The sequence below is a fragment of the Oncorhynchus keta genome, chromosome 31, assembly GCF_023373465.1.
Source record: "Oncorhynchus keta strain PuntledgeMale-10-30-2019 chromosome 31, Oket_V2, whole genome shotgun sequence".
NCBI classification, from domain to species: Eukaryota; Metazoa; Chordata; class Actinopteri; order Salmoniformes; family Salmonidae; genus Oncorhynchus; species Oncorhynchus keta.
The window spans coordinates 23,933,789-23,949,962 of NC_068451.1; the positions used below are offsets into that span (position 1 = coordinate 23,933,789).

Sequence of the window (16,174 nt, forward strand, 5' to 3'; positions counted from 1 at the left end):
TTTGGTGTTTCCTCTCTCTAAAGCTCATGAGCACTATTTTGGTGTTACAAGTTCTGTTTACTGCAGAACAGGAACCCTTTTATTTTGGTGATGTTTCCTCTTCAAAACCCCTGAACACTATCAGAGTTAAAGTGTTACTCCACAATGGTACATCAATTGACTATACAAAATACAGAACGAAAAAAAACCCACACAGATTGCAGACTGCTCAAAGAGTTGTGAGAAACTACATTTTACATTTACATTTAAGTCATTTAGCAGACGCTCTTATCCAGAGCGACTTACAAATTTGTGCATTCACCTTATGACATCCAGTGGAACAGCCACTTTACAATAGTGCATCTAAATCTTTTAAGGGGGGGTGAGAAGGATTACTTTATCCTATCCTAGGTATTCCTTAAAGAGGTGGGGTTTCAGGTGTCTCCGGAAGGTGGTGATTGACTCCGCTGTCCTGGCATCGTGGGGGAGTTTGTTCCACCATTGGGGGGCCAGAGCAGCGAACAGTTTTGACTGGGCTGAGCGGGAACTGTACTTCCTCAGTGGTAGGGAGGCGAGCAGGCCAGAGGTGGATGAACGCAGTGCCCTTGTTTGGGTGTAGGGCCTGATCAGAGCCTGGAGGTACTGAGGTGCCGTTCCCCTCACAGCTCCGTAGGCAAGCACCATGGTCTTGTAGCGGATGCGAGCTTCAACTGGAAGCCAGTGGAGAGAGCGGAGGAGCGGGGTGACGTGAGAGAACTTGGGAAGGTTGAACACCAGACGGGCTGCGGCGTTCTGGATGAGTTGTAGGGGTTTAATGGCACAGGCAGGGAGCCCAGCCAACAGCGAGTTGCAGTAATCCAGACGGGAGATGACAAGTGCCTGGATTAGGACCTGCGCCGCTTCCTGTGTGAGGCAGGGTCGTACTCTGCGGATGTTGTAGAGCATGAACCTACAGGAACGGGCCACCGTTCCTAAAACTAAAAACCATCACAGTCAAACATGGTACAGTATTTCCTTTGGCATCATCTATAATACATTATATCATATATACATTATTGGTACATTACATCATCTATACACACGTTTGCATAAACAAACAAGAAGTACAGTACTAACTTCAACATGATGAAAGAGACAACATTTCATGGAATGACAAAAAGTATCATTAGCCTCATTAGCCTTATTCTGAAATGTATTAAATAAAATGACTAATACCTTATTTACATAGGTAGTCAGAGACTTTGTTATGAGACTCGAAATTGAGCTCAAGTGACTCCTGTTTCCATTGATCATCCTTGAGATGTTTATTCAACTTAATTGGAGTCCACCTGCAGTAAATTCAATTGATTGGACATAATTTGGAAAGGTACACACCTGTCTATATAAGGTCCCACAGTTGACAGTTCATGTCAGAGCAAAAACCAAGCCATGAGGTTGAAGGAATTGTCCGTAGAGCTCCGAGACAGGATTGTGTCGATGGCACAGATCTGGGGAAGGGTACATCTCTGACCAAGAACCCGAACTCATTCTGAGTTCTAGAGCTTCTCTGTGGAGATGGGAGAACCTTCCAGAATGACAACCATCTCTGCAGCACTCCGCCAATCAGGCCTTTATGGTAGAGTGGCCAGACGGAAGCCACTCCTCAGTAAAAGGTACAAGACAGCCCGCTTGGAGTTTGCCTAAAGGCACCTAAAGGACTCTAAGATAATGATAAACAAGATTCTCTGGTCTGTTGAAACCAAGTTTGAACTCTTTGACCTGAATGCCAAGCGTTGCATCTGGAGGAAACCTGGCACCATCCCCAGCATGGTGGTGGCAGCATCATGCTGTGGGGATGTTTTTCGGCGGCAGGGACTGGGAGACTAGTCAGGATTGAGGGAAATATGAATGGAGTAAAGTACAGAGAGATCCGTGATGAGAACCTGCTCCAGAGCGCTCAGGACCTGACTGGGGTGAAGGTTCACCTTTCAGCAGGACAATGACCCTAAGCACACAGCTAAGACAACGCAGGACTGGCTTCGGGACAAGTTTCTGAATGACCTTGAGTGGCCCAGCCAGAGCACGGACTTGAACCCGATCGAACATCTCTGGAGAGACTTGAAAATAGCTGTGCAGCAACGCTCCCCATCCAACCTGACAGAGCTTGAGACGAGCTGCAGAGAAGAATGGGAGAGACTCCTCAAATATAGGTGTGCCAAGCTTGTAGCGTCATACCCAAGAATACTCGAGGCTATCATTTCTGCCAAAGGTGCTTCAACAAAGTACTGAGTAAAGGGTCTGAATCCTTATGTAAATGTGATATTCAAAATAAAAAATTGCCAACGTTTCTAAAAAATATTTTCTTGCTTTGCCATTATGGGGTATTGTGCATAGATTGATGAGGGGAAAAAAACTATTGAGTACATTTTAGAATAAGGCTGTAACCTAACAAACTGTGGAAAAAGTAAAGGGGTCTGAATACTTTCCGAAGGCATTGTATCTAATGCTGTCAGGTCAAAAAGAGTATGATATTGTGGCTGCCCTTCTATTGAATACAATGGAAGCCACCGAGCATTTGGCCTCCTTTGATAAAAAAAAAAAGCCCAGCCAATTAGCGTTGAGCTAAACTGAGTGAGCATCAAAACAAAAGTGACAAGAATAGCCAGGTTGGATCAGTGTTCAGGCCAATCACATCAAAAGCAAAACGTTACTGACAGAACTTGAATTGTTGCATCTCCCTTTGTCGTTGTTCTCTGGTGGCTAGCTAGCTAGCTAAATTTGGCCCATTTAATTTTTTGGGGACATGGATGGAGATAGGGATTTGGACTTGTGATTTTACTTAATTCTCCATACTGGCCAATGATTATAATGGTGATTCTGATCCAACTGTAAATTCATACATTGCACCCCTGGCCTGAGTGGATGGAAGTTCAACATGTAGGCTAGCTAGATGTAGTAGGCTAATGTTGATTAGCTGGCTCATTTTTGATCATAAAAGGAATTTGTGGAAGCAAGGAAGCATTTTAACTTGGTAGCCTAGAACAACAAAAACTAAAAGCGTGTACTGTATGACAGTCATAGACCGTTTCATTAACATGAAAGAGAGGAGGATGACATTGGCGTTTCTCTACCAGTAGGGTGAGTCAACATGTTTTTTTCTACTTGCACCCCCACTATCTTTTGCATACTGTAGGTGATTTGATGTTGAAATGTTGAAGTTGAAATGGTGCTGGAATAATGTAGGCAGATCCTTTGCGATTTACGGTAACTCTCTGTGGTTTTAAATCAATAGTTGTTTAACAGTCTGAAAATGTCGGAAACATTAACTTGCTTGACCATGCTGTAGGCCGTGTAATGGTTTGTTAAATGCAATATACTTTGTGGACTTCACCGGACAGATGTTGCTCTCCGGTTGAAATGATTCTGCCACAGTGTCTTATTGTCTCGTCCTTAGGCCTATATAACACGGTGAAAAGGCATATGAACTAACGGGTTATAGGGCAAACAACGCAATTATTGCAACACACAGATTGTAATATGGATTTCTTTTCTAGCTTGGCTTCCCTAGTGATTTTACCCACGCACTGCTATTGATGACACTGCTCATGCTAATCTGCCTTTTGGCCACTAGAGGCCTCTATCCATCTCATTGTCTTAGCTCATTGACTTCCTTAGAACCAGAAATAAAATGAGGGAGTGTCATGTCTCACTTCCTCTTCATAATGTTACCCTTCTCTACACATTTGGGGTGGAAAATATAATTGAGGTTAGAAAGATGGTCCATTAGCCGGAAGGTGGATGGTTCGCATCCTGGTGCAGAAAAATGGTTGTGTCCTTGAGCAAGGCACATAATCACAATTTAAGTTAGTAATGGCTTTGACAAGACTATCTGTAGGAGCGGGATATGCAAAAAAACACATTTCGAAATGCACATATCAACTACAATTTGATTGTAACGTAGTATGTAATCTCACAATGGGCCTGTGAACTGTAGCATACACAATAATTAGACTACCCTTGGAAAATGGTTTAGTTCCCAGTGTCCTTTAAAGTGTGAACATATTTTTGAAAATTGTGGGAAAATATTTATTAAATATTTATTAAAAAATCAGTATCAATCAATAGATAGCAGTAAACTATTTGTATTTCACCATTTGATTCTATGAGTGACACAGTATGCCAAAGCATTCTTTTTGTGTTTTGACACAGATTTTTACGTGCACAGAAACACAAAAACGTGTTTTCCAACTACTCTCTTAAAAACATGAAGATTCAGATTGAAGAACCACTTTGGGTGATATAGAGTACTTAATTTAATTTCTCTGTATCCTAACACTTACAGTTGAAGTTGGAAGTTTACATACACTTGGGTTGGTGTCATTAAAACTCGTTTTTCAACCACTCCACAAATTCTTGTTAACAAACTATAGTTTTGGCAAGTCGATTAGGACATCTACTTTGTGCAATGACACAAGTCATTTTTCAAACAATTGTTTACAGAAAAATTATTTCACTTATAATTCACTGTATCACAATTCCAGTGGGTCAGAAGTTTACATACACTAAGTTAACTGTGACTTTAAACATTTTGAAATATTTGGCATGGGTCCTCAGATCCTCAAAAGGTTCTACAACTGCACCATCGAGAGCATCCTGACTGGTTGCATCACTGCCTGGTATGGCAACTGCTTGGCCTCCGACCGCAAGGCACTACAGAGGGTAATACGAATACGGTTCATCCTTGGCAGCAATTTCCAAACGCCTGAAGGTATCACGTTCATCTGTACAAACAATAGTACGCAAGTATAAAAACCATGGAACCACGCACCCGTCATACCGCTCAGGAAGGAGATGCATTCTGTCTCCTAGAGATGAATGTACTTTGGTGCGAAAAGTGCAAATCAATACCAGAACAACAGCAAAGGACCTTGTGAAGATGCTGGAGGAAACAGGTACAAAATAATCTATATCCACAGTAAAACAAGTCCTATATCGACATAACCTGAAAGGCAGCTCAGCAAGGAAGAAGCCACTGCTCCAAATCCGCCCTAAAAAAGCCAGACTATGGTTTTCATCTGCACATGAGGACAAAGATCGTAATTTTTGCAGAAATGTCCTCTGGTCTGATGAAACAAAAATAGAACTGTGTGGCCATAATGACCATCGTTATGTTTGTAGGAAAAGGGGGGGCTTGTAAGTCGAAGAACACCTTCCCAACCGTGAAGCACGGGAATGGCAGCATCATATTGTGCGGGTGCGAGCAAGGAGGCCTACAAAGTTTTTATTTATTTTTTATTTCACCTTGGTTTAACCAGGTAGGCCAGTTGAGAACAAGTTCTCATTTCCAATGCGACCTGGCCAAGATAATGCAAAGCAGTGCGACACAAACAACAACACAAAGTTACACATGGAATAAACATACGTACAGTCAATAACAAAATAGTAAAAAATCATTATACATTGTGTGCAAATTAGGTAAGATAAGGGAGGTAAGGCAATAAATCGGCCGTAGTGACGAAGTAATTACAAGTTAGCATTTAAACACTGGAGCGAGATGTGCAGAAGATGAATGTGCAAGTAGAGATACTGGGGTGCAAAGGAGCAAAAAAAAAAATAACAATATGGGGATGTGGTAGTTGGATGAGCTATTTACCGATGGGCTATGTTCAGGTGCAACGAACTGTGAGCTGCTCTGACAGCTGAAGGGTAATCTGGGGCTTTACCTAGCAAAGACTTATAGATGACCTGGAGCCAGTGGGTTTGGCGACGAATATGAAGCGAGGGCCAGCCAACGAGAGCATACAAGTCACAGTGGTGGGTAGTATATGGGGCTTTGGTGACAAAACGGATTGTACTGTGATAGACTACATCCAATTTGCTGAGTAGAATGTTGGAGGCTATTTTGTATATGACATCGACGAAGTCGAGGATCGGTAGGATAGTCAGTTTTACAAGGGTATGTTTTGCAGCAGGAGTGAAGGTTGCTTTGTTGTGAAATAGAAAGCCGATTCTGGATTTCATTTTGGATTGGAGAGGCTTAGTGTGAGTCTGGAAGGAGAGTTTACAGTCTCACCAGACACTTAGGTATGTGTAGTTGTCCACATGTTTTAAGTCAGACCGTCCAGAGTAGTGATACTGGATGGGCGGGCAGGTGGGGCAGTGATCGGTTGAAGAGCATGCATTTAATTAGACATGCATTTAAGAGCAGTTGGAGGCCACAGAAGGAGAGTTGTATGCCATTGAAACTCGTCTGGAGGTTAGTTAGCACAGTGTCCAAAGAAGGGCCAGAAGTATACAGAATGGCGTCGTCTGCGTAGAAGTGGATCAGAGAATCACCAGCAGCAAGAGCGACATCATTGATGTATACAGAGAAAAGAGTCAGCCCGAGAATTGAACCCTGTGGCACCCCCATAGAGACTGCCAGAGGTCTGTACAACAGACCCTCTGATTTGACACACTGAACTCTGTCTGAGAAGTAGTTGGTGAACCAGGCAAGGCAGTCATTTGAGAAACCAAGGCTGTTGAGTCTGCCAATAAGAATGTGGTGATTGAGTCTAAAGCCTTGGCTAGGTCGATGAATACAGCTACACAGTATTGTCTTTATCGATGGCGGTTATGATATTGTTTAGGACCTTGACCTTGGCTGAGGTGCACCCATGACCAGCTGGGAAACCAGATTGCATAGCGGAGAAGTTACGGTGGGATTCGAAATGGTCGGTGATCTGTTTGTTATCTTAGCTTTCAAAGACCTTAGAAAGGCAGGGTAGGATAGATATAGGTCTGTAACGGTTTGGGTCTAGAGTGTCTCCCCATTTGAAGAGGGGTTGACCGCGGCAGCTTTCCATTCTTTGGGGATCTCAGACAATACGAAAGAGAGGTTGAACAGGCTAGTAATAAGGGTTGCAACAATTGCAGCTTATCATTTTAGAAAGACAGGGTCCAGATTGTCTAGCCCAGCTCATTTGTCAGGGTCCAGATTTTGCAACTCTTTCAGAACATCAGCTATCTGGATTTGGGTGAAAGAGAAATGGGCAAGGTTTGGACAAGTTGCTGTGGGGGGTGCAGGGCTGTTGACAAAAGGTAGGGGTAGCCAGGTGGAAAGCACAGCCAGCCATAGAAAAATGGTTATTGAATTTCTCAGTTATCGTGGATTTATGGGTGGTGACAGTGTTTCCTAGCCTCAGTGCAGTGGGCAGCTGGGAGGAGGTGCCCTTATTCTCCATGGACTTTACAGTGTCCCAGAACTTTTTGGAGTTTGTGCTACAGGATGCAAATTTCTGTTTGAAAAAGCAAGTCTTTGATTTCCTAGCTGCCTGTGTATATTGGTTCCTAACTTCCCTGAAAAGTTGCATATCGCGCGGGCTATTCGATGCTAATGCAATACGCCACAGGATGTTTTTGTGCTGGTCAAGGGCAGTCAGGTCTGGAGTGAACCAAGGGCTATATTTGTTTCTACATTTTTTAAATGGGTCATGCTTATTTAAGATGGTGAGGAAAGCACTTTTAAAGAATAACCAGGCATCTTCTTCTGACGGAATGAGGTCAATATCCTTCCAGGATACCCGGGCCATGTCGATTAGAAAGGCCTGCTCGCTGAAGTGTTTTAGGGAGTGTTTGACAGTGATGAGGGGTGGTCGTTTGACCACAGACCCATTACAGAGGCAGACAATGAGGCAGTGATCGCCAAGATCCTGCTTGAAGACAGCAGAGGTGTATTTAGAGGGCAGGTTGGTCAGGATGATATCTATGAGGGTGCCCGTGTTTACGGATTTGGGGTTGTACCTGGGAGGTTCATTTATAATTTGTGTGAGATTGAGGGCATCTAGCTTATATTGTAGGACGGCCGGGGTGTCCCAGATTAGGTCACCTAACAGTACGAGCTCAGAAGATTGATGGGGGGGCAATCAATTGACATATGGTGTCCAGGGCACAGCTGGGGGCAGAAGGTGGTCTATAACAAGCGGCAACGGTGAGAGACTTGTTTCTGGAAAGGTGGATTTTTCGAAGTAGAAGCTTGAATTTTTGGGGCACAGACCTGGATAGTATGACCGAACTCTGCAGGCCATCTCTGCAGTAAATTGCAACTCCGCCCCCTTTGGCAGTTCTATCTTGTCGGAAAATGTTATAGTTAGAGATGGAAATTTCGTGATTTTTCGGGGCCTTCCTACGCCAGGATTCAGACACGGCTAGGACATCCGTGTTGGCAGAGTGTGCTAAGGCAGTGAATAAAATAAACTTAGGGAGGAGGCTTCTAATGTTAACATACATGAAACCAAGGCTTTTACGGTTACAGAAGTCAACACATGAGAGCGCCTGGGGAATGGGAGAGGAGCTAGGTGCTGCAGGGCCTGGGTAAACTACTTTCACTACATAATCATGGTGTTTTAAGTCTTTCTGTGTAGGCTTACAGTGTAGGCCTATGACATGTTTTTTTATCAGCACGAATTACTGTAGATTAAGCAATAAAAGCCCCACTCGTGGTCTTCTTAAATTAAAGTAATTTTTGACAGTATGGAGCACAATACCAGGAACTCCCTCAAACTTGTTTTCCAAAGACTGGGGTTCGCACTAGGCAGCTGCTGTAAGAGCTTATTTTTCACTGACTCTCCACTGGTCGCAAACACAAGCTTGATAGGCAGTTTAAACTTCTTCAATTCAACCATTAAAATACACATATAGTCTACATTTGTGAAAAGTCATCCACAACAACCACAAACTGTAAAGTGCAATAAGCTAAATGAGAGCAGAATTGTGATTGACATCAATGAGCTATGTAGATATCAATAAGCGATATCCGTATCGCCCGTGGCTACACCACTGCTGTCGTCTTTTACCTCCAAGCGTTTATTCAAGTTGGATAATCTTTGGATACCAACAGCAGTTGCACCATTGGAAGACATACAGTACTTTGGACTGTAGCCTACAAGCCTATTCCTGCTCTTTTCCCGCAATCCATCAAACCGATTTGGTGTGTCATCATAGTGGTCTCCGACTTGTGGTCAGACTCGCTCAGGCTGAACAAATTTAAACTTGCGCCTTTTTCCAATGCTGATTTGATGGACATTTCATGAACATCCTTTCTGAATTTAAAAGGCATCCTAGAAGTAGGCCTAATCGATTGATAAATTGATCGATTGATAAATTGATTGACAAAGTCATTAATATTTTGAAGAACTGAATGGGCTATGAAAAAAAAATGTGCCTCCTGGTCAAAATGACCTCAGTGGGTAGTATGAGATTTAATTGTGAAGATCATTGTTTTCTTGACAGCCACCACACAAATGTCAATAGCCAGGGAGACCCCATATATGTTCTATCATTCTCACTCAGATATCATATTAATGTGGCATAAGTATGGCAAAATGTGTAGAATTGCAGCAAATTCTCTTTAAAACTGTAAAAATGTCTCTCCACCCCATGCCAAAATGGGTAGAATTGCATGAAATTACCTGTAAAACAGAATTTTTTAAACCTCTGCCCCATGAGACAATTGCATGAATTTTGTTACAAAATTGCAAAACAATTATCTTCCCCCCCCATGGCAAAATGTGTGGAATTGCAAGAAATAAACATACATTTGTCTCTCCGTCATCAAGAGGGGAGCCACTAAAATGTTTTGCCGCAATGTGGGTGGCCCCCCAAAATGCCCTGTCAGTAGTGTTGTTGCCCTGATAATTTGTTCAATTTCTGATATTGGATGGGTCCGTTGGGTCTGTTAATGGCCATCGCTCTTGCATTAGATGTACAGAATTGCTGGTCTTGATTCTCCTCACCCAGTCTATGTATTTTTTAAGAGAGCGTAAACAACACGAACCTAGGCTTGTACATTCATCATTAAACACACACATGCACACACCTGAGTGGCTGAAGTACAAGGTGACGCACTATGTTCCTGCTTTGGCCCATTTACCATACTGATAACAACCAAATAAAGAGGTTGAAAGGACTGAAACTTCTACGCCCAGAAACCAAACATTTGACATTTCTCCCTATGAGGTGTTCTGACAGTTCCAAATTGGTGGGCAGAACGCAGGTACTCTTAGTCTTGCCATATTTCATGGAAATGGCATTGTCACCATATGATGATGTCACCATGTGTATAAGAGCAAAGGGCCCCGTGGCGCTCCCATTCACAGCTTTTCCCAAAGCTCACCCAGGATATCTAAGGCCCCAGTGGAGACTGACAGGGACTGAGCACCAGCAGGTAAGTGGCAGGAGATAACCATTGGGACTCTAGTCGGCTTGAATATGAATATTGAATGGTATCAGTGTGTGGAGGTGTAAACGGATGTAGAACTTTGTCCAAATGTCTTCTTCTTCTCCCTGATAGTAATGGCTTATCAGAGTGAGATGGTGATCAGCTCCCAGCCTCAGGTCACCATCAACAACTACACCGTGACCTCCTCTGGGTCCTCAGATTGGAGCTCCAACGTTTGTGACTGCTGCGATGACTGCGGCATCTGTGAGTCCCCCTCTGTGTGTGTAAAGTTATGCATGCACAATGTTTGCATTGTGTTGAGTACACTGTTTAAAAATCCATTGACTGGGTGAGGTTATTCGGTATCAGGAGTTCTGCACAACTAATGTAACCGTGATGACCTCAAACGGCCACACCAACAATTAATGGTGGAGACAGTGTGTGACTTTAAATGTTTTTTTCTTCCAGGTCTGTGTGCGATCTTCGTGCCCTGTATCCTGGGCTGTAAAGTTGCACAGGACAATGGGGACAGTTGCTGTGTGCCTTTCCTCCCTGGAGCCTTGATCGCCCTGAGGACAAGCATCCGGAGCAAATACAGCATCTCTGTGAGTGACCCTACTACATCCTCAATACAAAACCTATGTCCAGGACCTAAATATAATGGGAAAAATACAATTCTAAGCCTCCTCAAAGAGTTGTAATTTAAACATTTCCTTTATCACTCTAACTGAATGTTAGCGAGTATAGTATATAGTGTAAGGCTTGGAATCAATCCGATCTCGGGTTGATAGGCATTGCGTTTTTTAAAGGCAATCCAATTGAGACAATATATGTAGCATTTACCGTGAGTGGGATCTCTGTGAACACAGGGACATTGCCATTGCCTGAGCTGCAATGCCTATAACCTATGCCTATGCCTATAACCTCCGATTTAATTGAATACTGGCCTTAGTCTAGTAGTCAAGACTGAAGGAGTCAACAGTTGGCTATTCCTATTAAAAAACAATGCAGTCAAGGATGTGCAAGTTTACAGTTAGCCACAATGAGAGTTTAGACAAGTCAACCTTATGGGTCCCCCCCCCTGTTCTCTCTCCACCCTCCTTTATAGAACTCCCCTGTAATAGGGTCAGGAGTTTTTTCTGACAACATGACCCGACCAAGAAAAACTCTGACCCTATTTGTAGCCTAACTGCGACCTGACTAAGATTTTACTTTTCAGGTCATGTGGTCAAGCAAACATCAAGGCCCTACCTATAAGTGTTGTCATGGTGTTTATGTTATGCTTGACATGTTAATCTTTTATGTTTTTACTCAGGGTTCCGTGTGTGACGACTGGGTAGTCATGACCTGCCTGCCTTTCTGTGGACTCTGTCAGATGGCCAGGGAGCAGAAGATGAGAGGCTGATTGGTTAAATGAGGGGAATAGGTACAGGCTTAATGACAATCATGCATCCAGTCCAGGGGAAAAAAACACAGTGTACCTTCTACGATGTCACAGCCTGGTTGGAATATCCTATGCTTTGAACACAACTTTGTTGAAGTATTGCCTTGACTGTGGCCAGTCCATCCTATATTTATTATGGGCTGTGCAATACTCTTATAATATCATTATACTACTAAAGAACCGTACCTTAAACTATACATTATAGTTTACTACTATGAGGTACTTTATATAGTGGTGTTTTTTTTATCATTATCCAATGGTGTGTATTTGCTTGTCGGAAGATGACCTGACTGAGATGTTTCAGATTTCAATAAAGCACAATTTTCACATTCAAAATAAAGTTGTTCTCCACTTTTTTTCATTTCCATAGAGTTGGAGAGGAAAATCCAGGGGTAGAAAAGTCAAGAATGTGCTTTTCTACCAAAGCTTTTTTTGGCACATTCTTGACTGGAGTCCCTGGGTTTTCTTCTCCCTCTCGATGTAAATAAAGAACAATAAATGGAGAGCAACTATCAATTGAATGTGTCCCATGACTTCGGGTCAGTTGTCCTTCCTCTTTCTGTACAACCAAAGTGAAAATCGTGTCAGTCATTAATCAAGACACACTTTCATAACGTAGCAGAAAGGACCAACATGACACAGCCCTCAGAGCACAGGTAAAGCGGGACTGGAGGCTTTTCAATAAGATTATATGGGACTTCAGATATGATTTTGCTTTATTTTAATTTTATATATAGACTCTCTTAACCTAAAAATAACAAAAGTATTTGATAACTCATAATCAAATGATGTTATGATGGATTATGAAAGGTTAATGAAAGTTGTCGATTATGCAAGTTGTTCAACTTCTAAATATTGCTTCCAGTGTTGATCAAAGCTCAGACGGCTTATTTATCTTCTTGATCTGACAGAGTTCTAATCAGCCTGCCTCTGTGAACAAGTGGAATCATTAACAGTGGTTTGTTCGTTATGTTTGCTTGTGTCCCTCGGATTTTTTCTTTTTAGCAGCACATTCACCACTCCCTAAAACGGCCAACTCCGCCCTCACGCAGCACAGGCCAAGGGCCTGAGACATGAAACGGACTACCCCAGCTCAGAGCAGGTGTTGTGCCGAAAATCTCCCCCTGCCAGAATCCCCCCTTCGCGTGAGTGTGCACACACTTTTTATTTGTGTCCTTTAAGGCAGCTGTCAATGATCACATTAGGTTGCGTCGACTCTATGACAATGAGTGCACAACTTGTAAATAGTTTTTCATAGATCAGTCAGCTGGCAGCAGACTGTTATTGCAGTAACATTGATGGCCTCTGGATAGTATTCCTTAGCCAGCTAAGAGGAAGTAAGAAGCTAACGTTAAAGTGAAATATGCAGAAATGTATTGCTCCTCCATCTCCTGGTTGCTAAAATTCTAATAGTTAGCTTAATCCCAGTTTATGTGACAAAACAAGGAAGTATAGTGTAGAGAATAATTGTAAACCACTGTGAAAAATATTTTCCATAACCAAAAATATTGTATTTTCAGCTGTTTTAAGCTGGTGTATAAAACAACAAATCACATTTCTACGTGAATTTGATCGGGTGGCCCAAAAAGTTACATATTGCAGCTTCAAACAGTGCCTAAACTGAGCAACAAATAGACTACTAAATTCTCACAATAACTTTTCTTTACAGAGAGTAGGCTACTGACACAGACCCGTGATGTAGCTCTCACGCTTCGAACACACCATAGTGTGCAGCATCATCTGGATATGTATGCAACAAAAGTTGAACGCACAATGCTGCAAGGCAAACGCAGCGTTTCATTGGAAATGAATGTTATTCTGGTGTAATTCTGATCCAAAATGCAATGACGCTGTTGGTGTGATGGAAGCGTCAGTGGTGAGGCTGAGTGAGGCAGGCTGCAATGCATGCAGAAAGAAGCAGAAGAGACAGAGAGAGAGGTTAGTACAATGGTTCCCAAACTTGGGGTGGGGCCCCATGTGGGGTCTCCTGAAAAAATATGTACTAATCTTATCGAACAAGTTAAGAACTTTAAAAAAGGAGATATATTTAAATATGAACATATCCACATGGCCTATCTTCCCTATAGGCCTATTTAAAATGCAAGCAACATGCTAACAATACAGTTCTAACAATGTAAAACGTTTTTGTTTATATCAATGTTTGTTTGTCTTATCTCCATCGACCACCGGATATTATAGGTTACCCATAACCTTTCATTTTTTTTACCACTACAAAACTGATATAAATACAGAATAGTAAGTGATATTCTAATAATTCATGTGAAGGGGCGCGTGCTCAGTCCCCTCCTGTACTCCCTGTTCACTCATGACTGTACGACCAGGCACGACTCCAACATCGGGCTGATCATAGGCAACGACGAGACAGCGTATAGGGAGGAGATCAGAGACCTGGCCATGTGGTGCCAGGACAACAACCTCTCCCTCAATGTGATCAAGACAAAGGAGATGATTGTGGACTACAGGAAAAAGAGGATAGAGCACGCCCCCATTCTCATCAATGGGGCTGCAGTGGAGCAGGTTGAGAGCTTCAAGTTCCTTGGCGTCCACATCACCAACAAACTCCATGGTTCAAGCACACCAAGACAGTTGTGAAGAGGGCACGACAAAACATATTCCCCCTCAGGAGACTGAAATGATTTGGCATGGGTCCTCAGACCCTCAAAAGGTTCTACAACTGCACCCGAGAGCATCCTGACTGGTTGCATGACTGCCTGGTATGGCAACTGCTTGGCCTCTGACTGCAAGGCACTGCAGAGGGTAGTACGAAATGCCCAGTACTTCACTGGGGCCAAGCGTCCTGCCATCCAGGACCTCTACACAAGGCTGGGTCAAAGAATGCCCTAAAAATGGCAAAAGACTCCAGCCACCCTAGTCATAGACTATACTCTCTGCTACCGCACAGCCAAGTCTAGGTCCAAGAGGCTTCTAAAACAGCTTCTTCCCCCAAGCCATAAGACTCCTGGACATCTAGTCAAATAGCTACCCAGACTATTTGCATTGCCCCCTCCCCTCTTTAAACCATTGTCACTTTAATAACTCTACCTACATGTACAGTTGAAGTTGGAAGTTTAAATATACTTCGGTTGGAGTCATTAAAACACATTTTTCAACCACTCCACACAAGTCTTGTTTACAAACTATAGCAAGTCGGTTAGGACATCTACTTTATGCATGACACAAGTAATTTTTCCAACAATGTTTTACAGACTGATTATTTCACTTATAATTCACTGTATCACAATTCCAGTGGGTAAGAAGTTTTCATACACTAAGTTGACTGTGCCTTTAAACAGCTTGGTAAATTCCAGAAAATGATGGCATGGCGTATTTCAAGCCTACCTTCAAACTCAGTGCCTCTTTGCTTGACATCATGGGAACATCAAAAGAAATCAGCCAAGACCTCCTCCAGAAAAATGTTTAGACCTCCACAAGTCTGGTTTATACTTGGGAGCAATTTCCAAATGCCTGAAGGTACTGCGTTCATCTATTCAAACAATAGTAATCAAGTATAAACACCATGGGACCACGCAGTCGTCCTACCGCTCAGGAAGGAGACGTGTTCTGTCTCCAAAAGATGAACCTACTTTAGTGCGAAAACAGCAAAGGACCTTGTGAAGATGCTGGAGGAAACAGGTATAAAAGTATCTATATCCACAGTAAAACAAGTCCTAAATCGACATAACCTGAAAGGCCGCTCAGCAAGGAAGAAGCAACTGCTGGGTCTTCCAAATGGACAATGACCCCAAGCACACTTCAAAGTTGTGGACAACAAATTCAAGGTATTGGAGGGCCATCACAAAGCCCTGACCTAAATCCTATAGGCAATTTGTGTGCAGAACTGAAAAAGCGAGTGCGAGCAAAGAGGCTTACAAACCTGACTCAGTTACACCAGCTCTGTCAGGAGGAATGGGCCAAAATTCACCCAACTTATTGTGGGAAGCTTGCGGAAGGCTACCCGAAACGTTTGACCCAAGTTAAACAATTTAAAGGCAATGCTACCCAAATACTAATTGAGTGTATGTAAACTTCTGACCAACTGGGACTGTGATGAAAAAAACAAAAGCTGAAATAAATCCTGGAACGACATTGACCTCATCCCGACAGTTGAGGATGCCTGGTTATTCTTTAAAAGTGCCTTAAAAAAATGTAGAACCAGGAATAGATATAGACCTGTCTGCCCTTGACCAGCACAAAAACTGTGGCGTTCTGCATTAGCATCGCATAGCCCCCGTAATATGCAACTTTTCAGGGAAGTTAGGAAACAATATACACAGACAGTTAGGAAAGCAAAGGCTAGTTTTTTTAAACAGAAATTTGCATCCTACAGTACAAACTCATAAAGGTTCTGGGACACTGTAAAGTCCATGGAGAATAAGAGCACCTCATCTCAGCTACCCACTGCTCTGAGGCTAGGAAACACTGTTACAACTGACAAATCTACTATAATTGAGAATTTCAATAAGCATTTCTCTACGGCTGGCCATGCTTTCCACCTGGCTACTCCTACCCTGGTCAACTGCCCGGCACCCTTCACAGCAACCCGCTCAAGCCCC

At 42.8% G+C, this 16,174-nt stretch overlaps 1 protein-coding gene across 1 annotated transcript; it reads left to right on the forward strand.

The window, feature by feature from the left end:
- Window positions 1-9,993: 9,993 nt before the first annotated feature.
- cnfn (cornifelin) lies at window positions 9,994-12,139 on the forward strand. Its single transcript, XM_035756690.2, has 4 exons — window positions 9,994-10,162; window positions 10,289-10,420; window positions 10,625-10,761; window positions 11,472-12,139. Exons 2-4 carry the CDS (start codon window positions 10,291-10,293, stop codon window positions 11,559-11,561), a joined length of 357 nt encoding a protein of 118 aa, XP_035612583.1. The 5' UTR covers window positions 9,994-10,162; window positions 10,289-10,290; the 3' UTR covers window positions 11,562-12,139.
- Window positions 12,140-16,174: the final 4,035 nt, after the last annotated feature.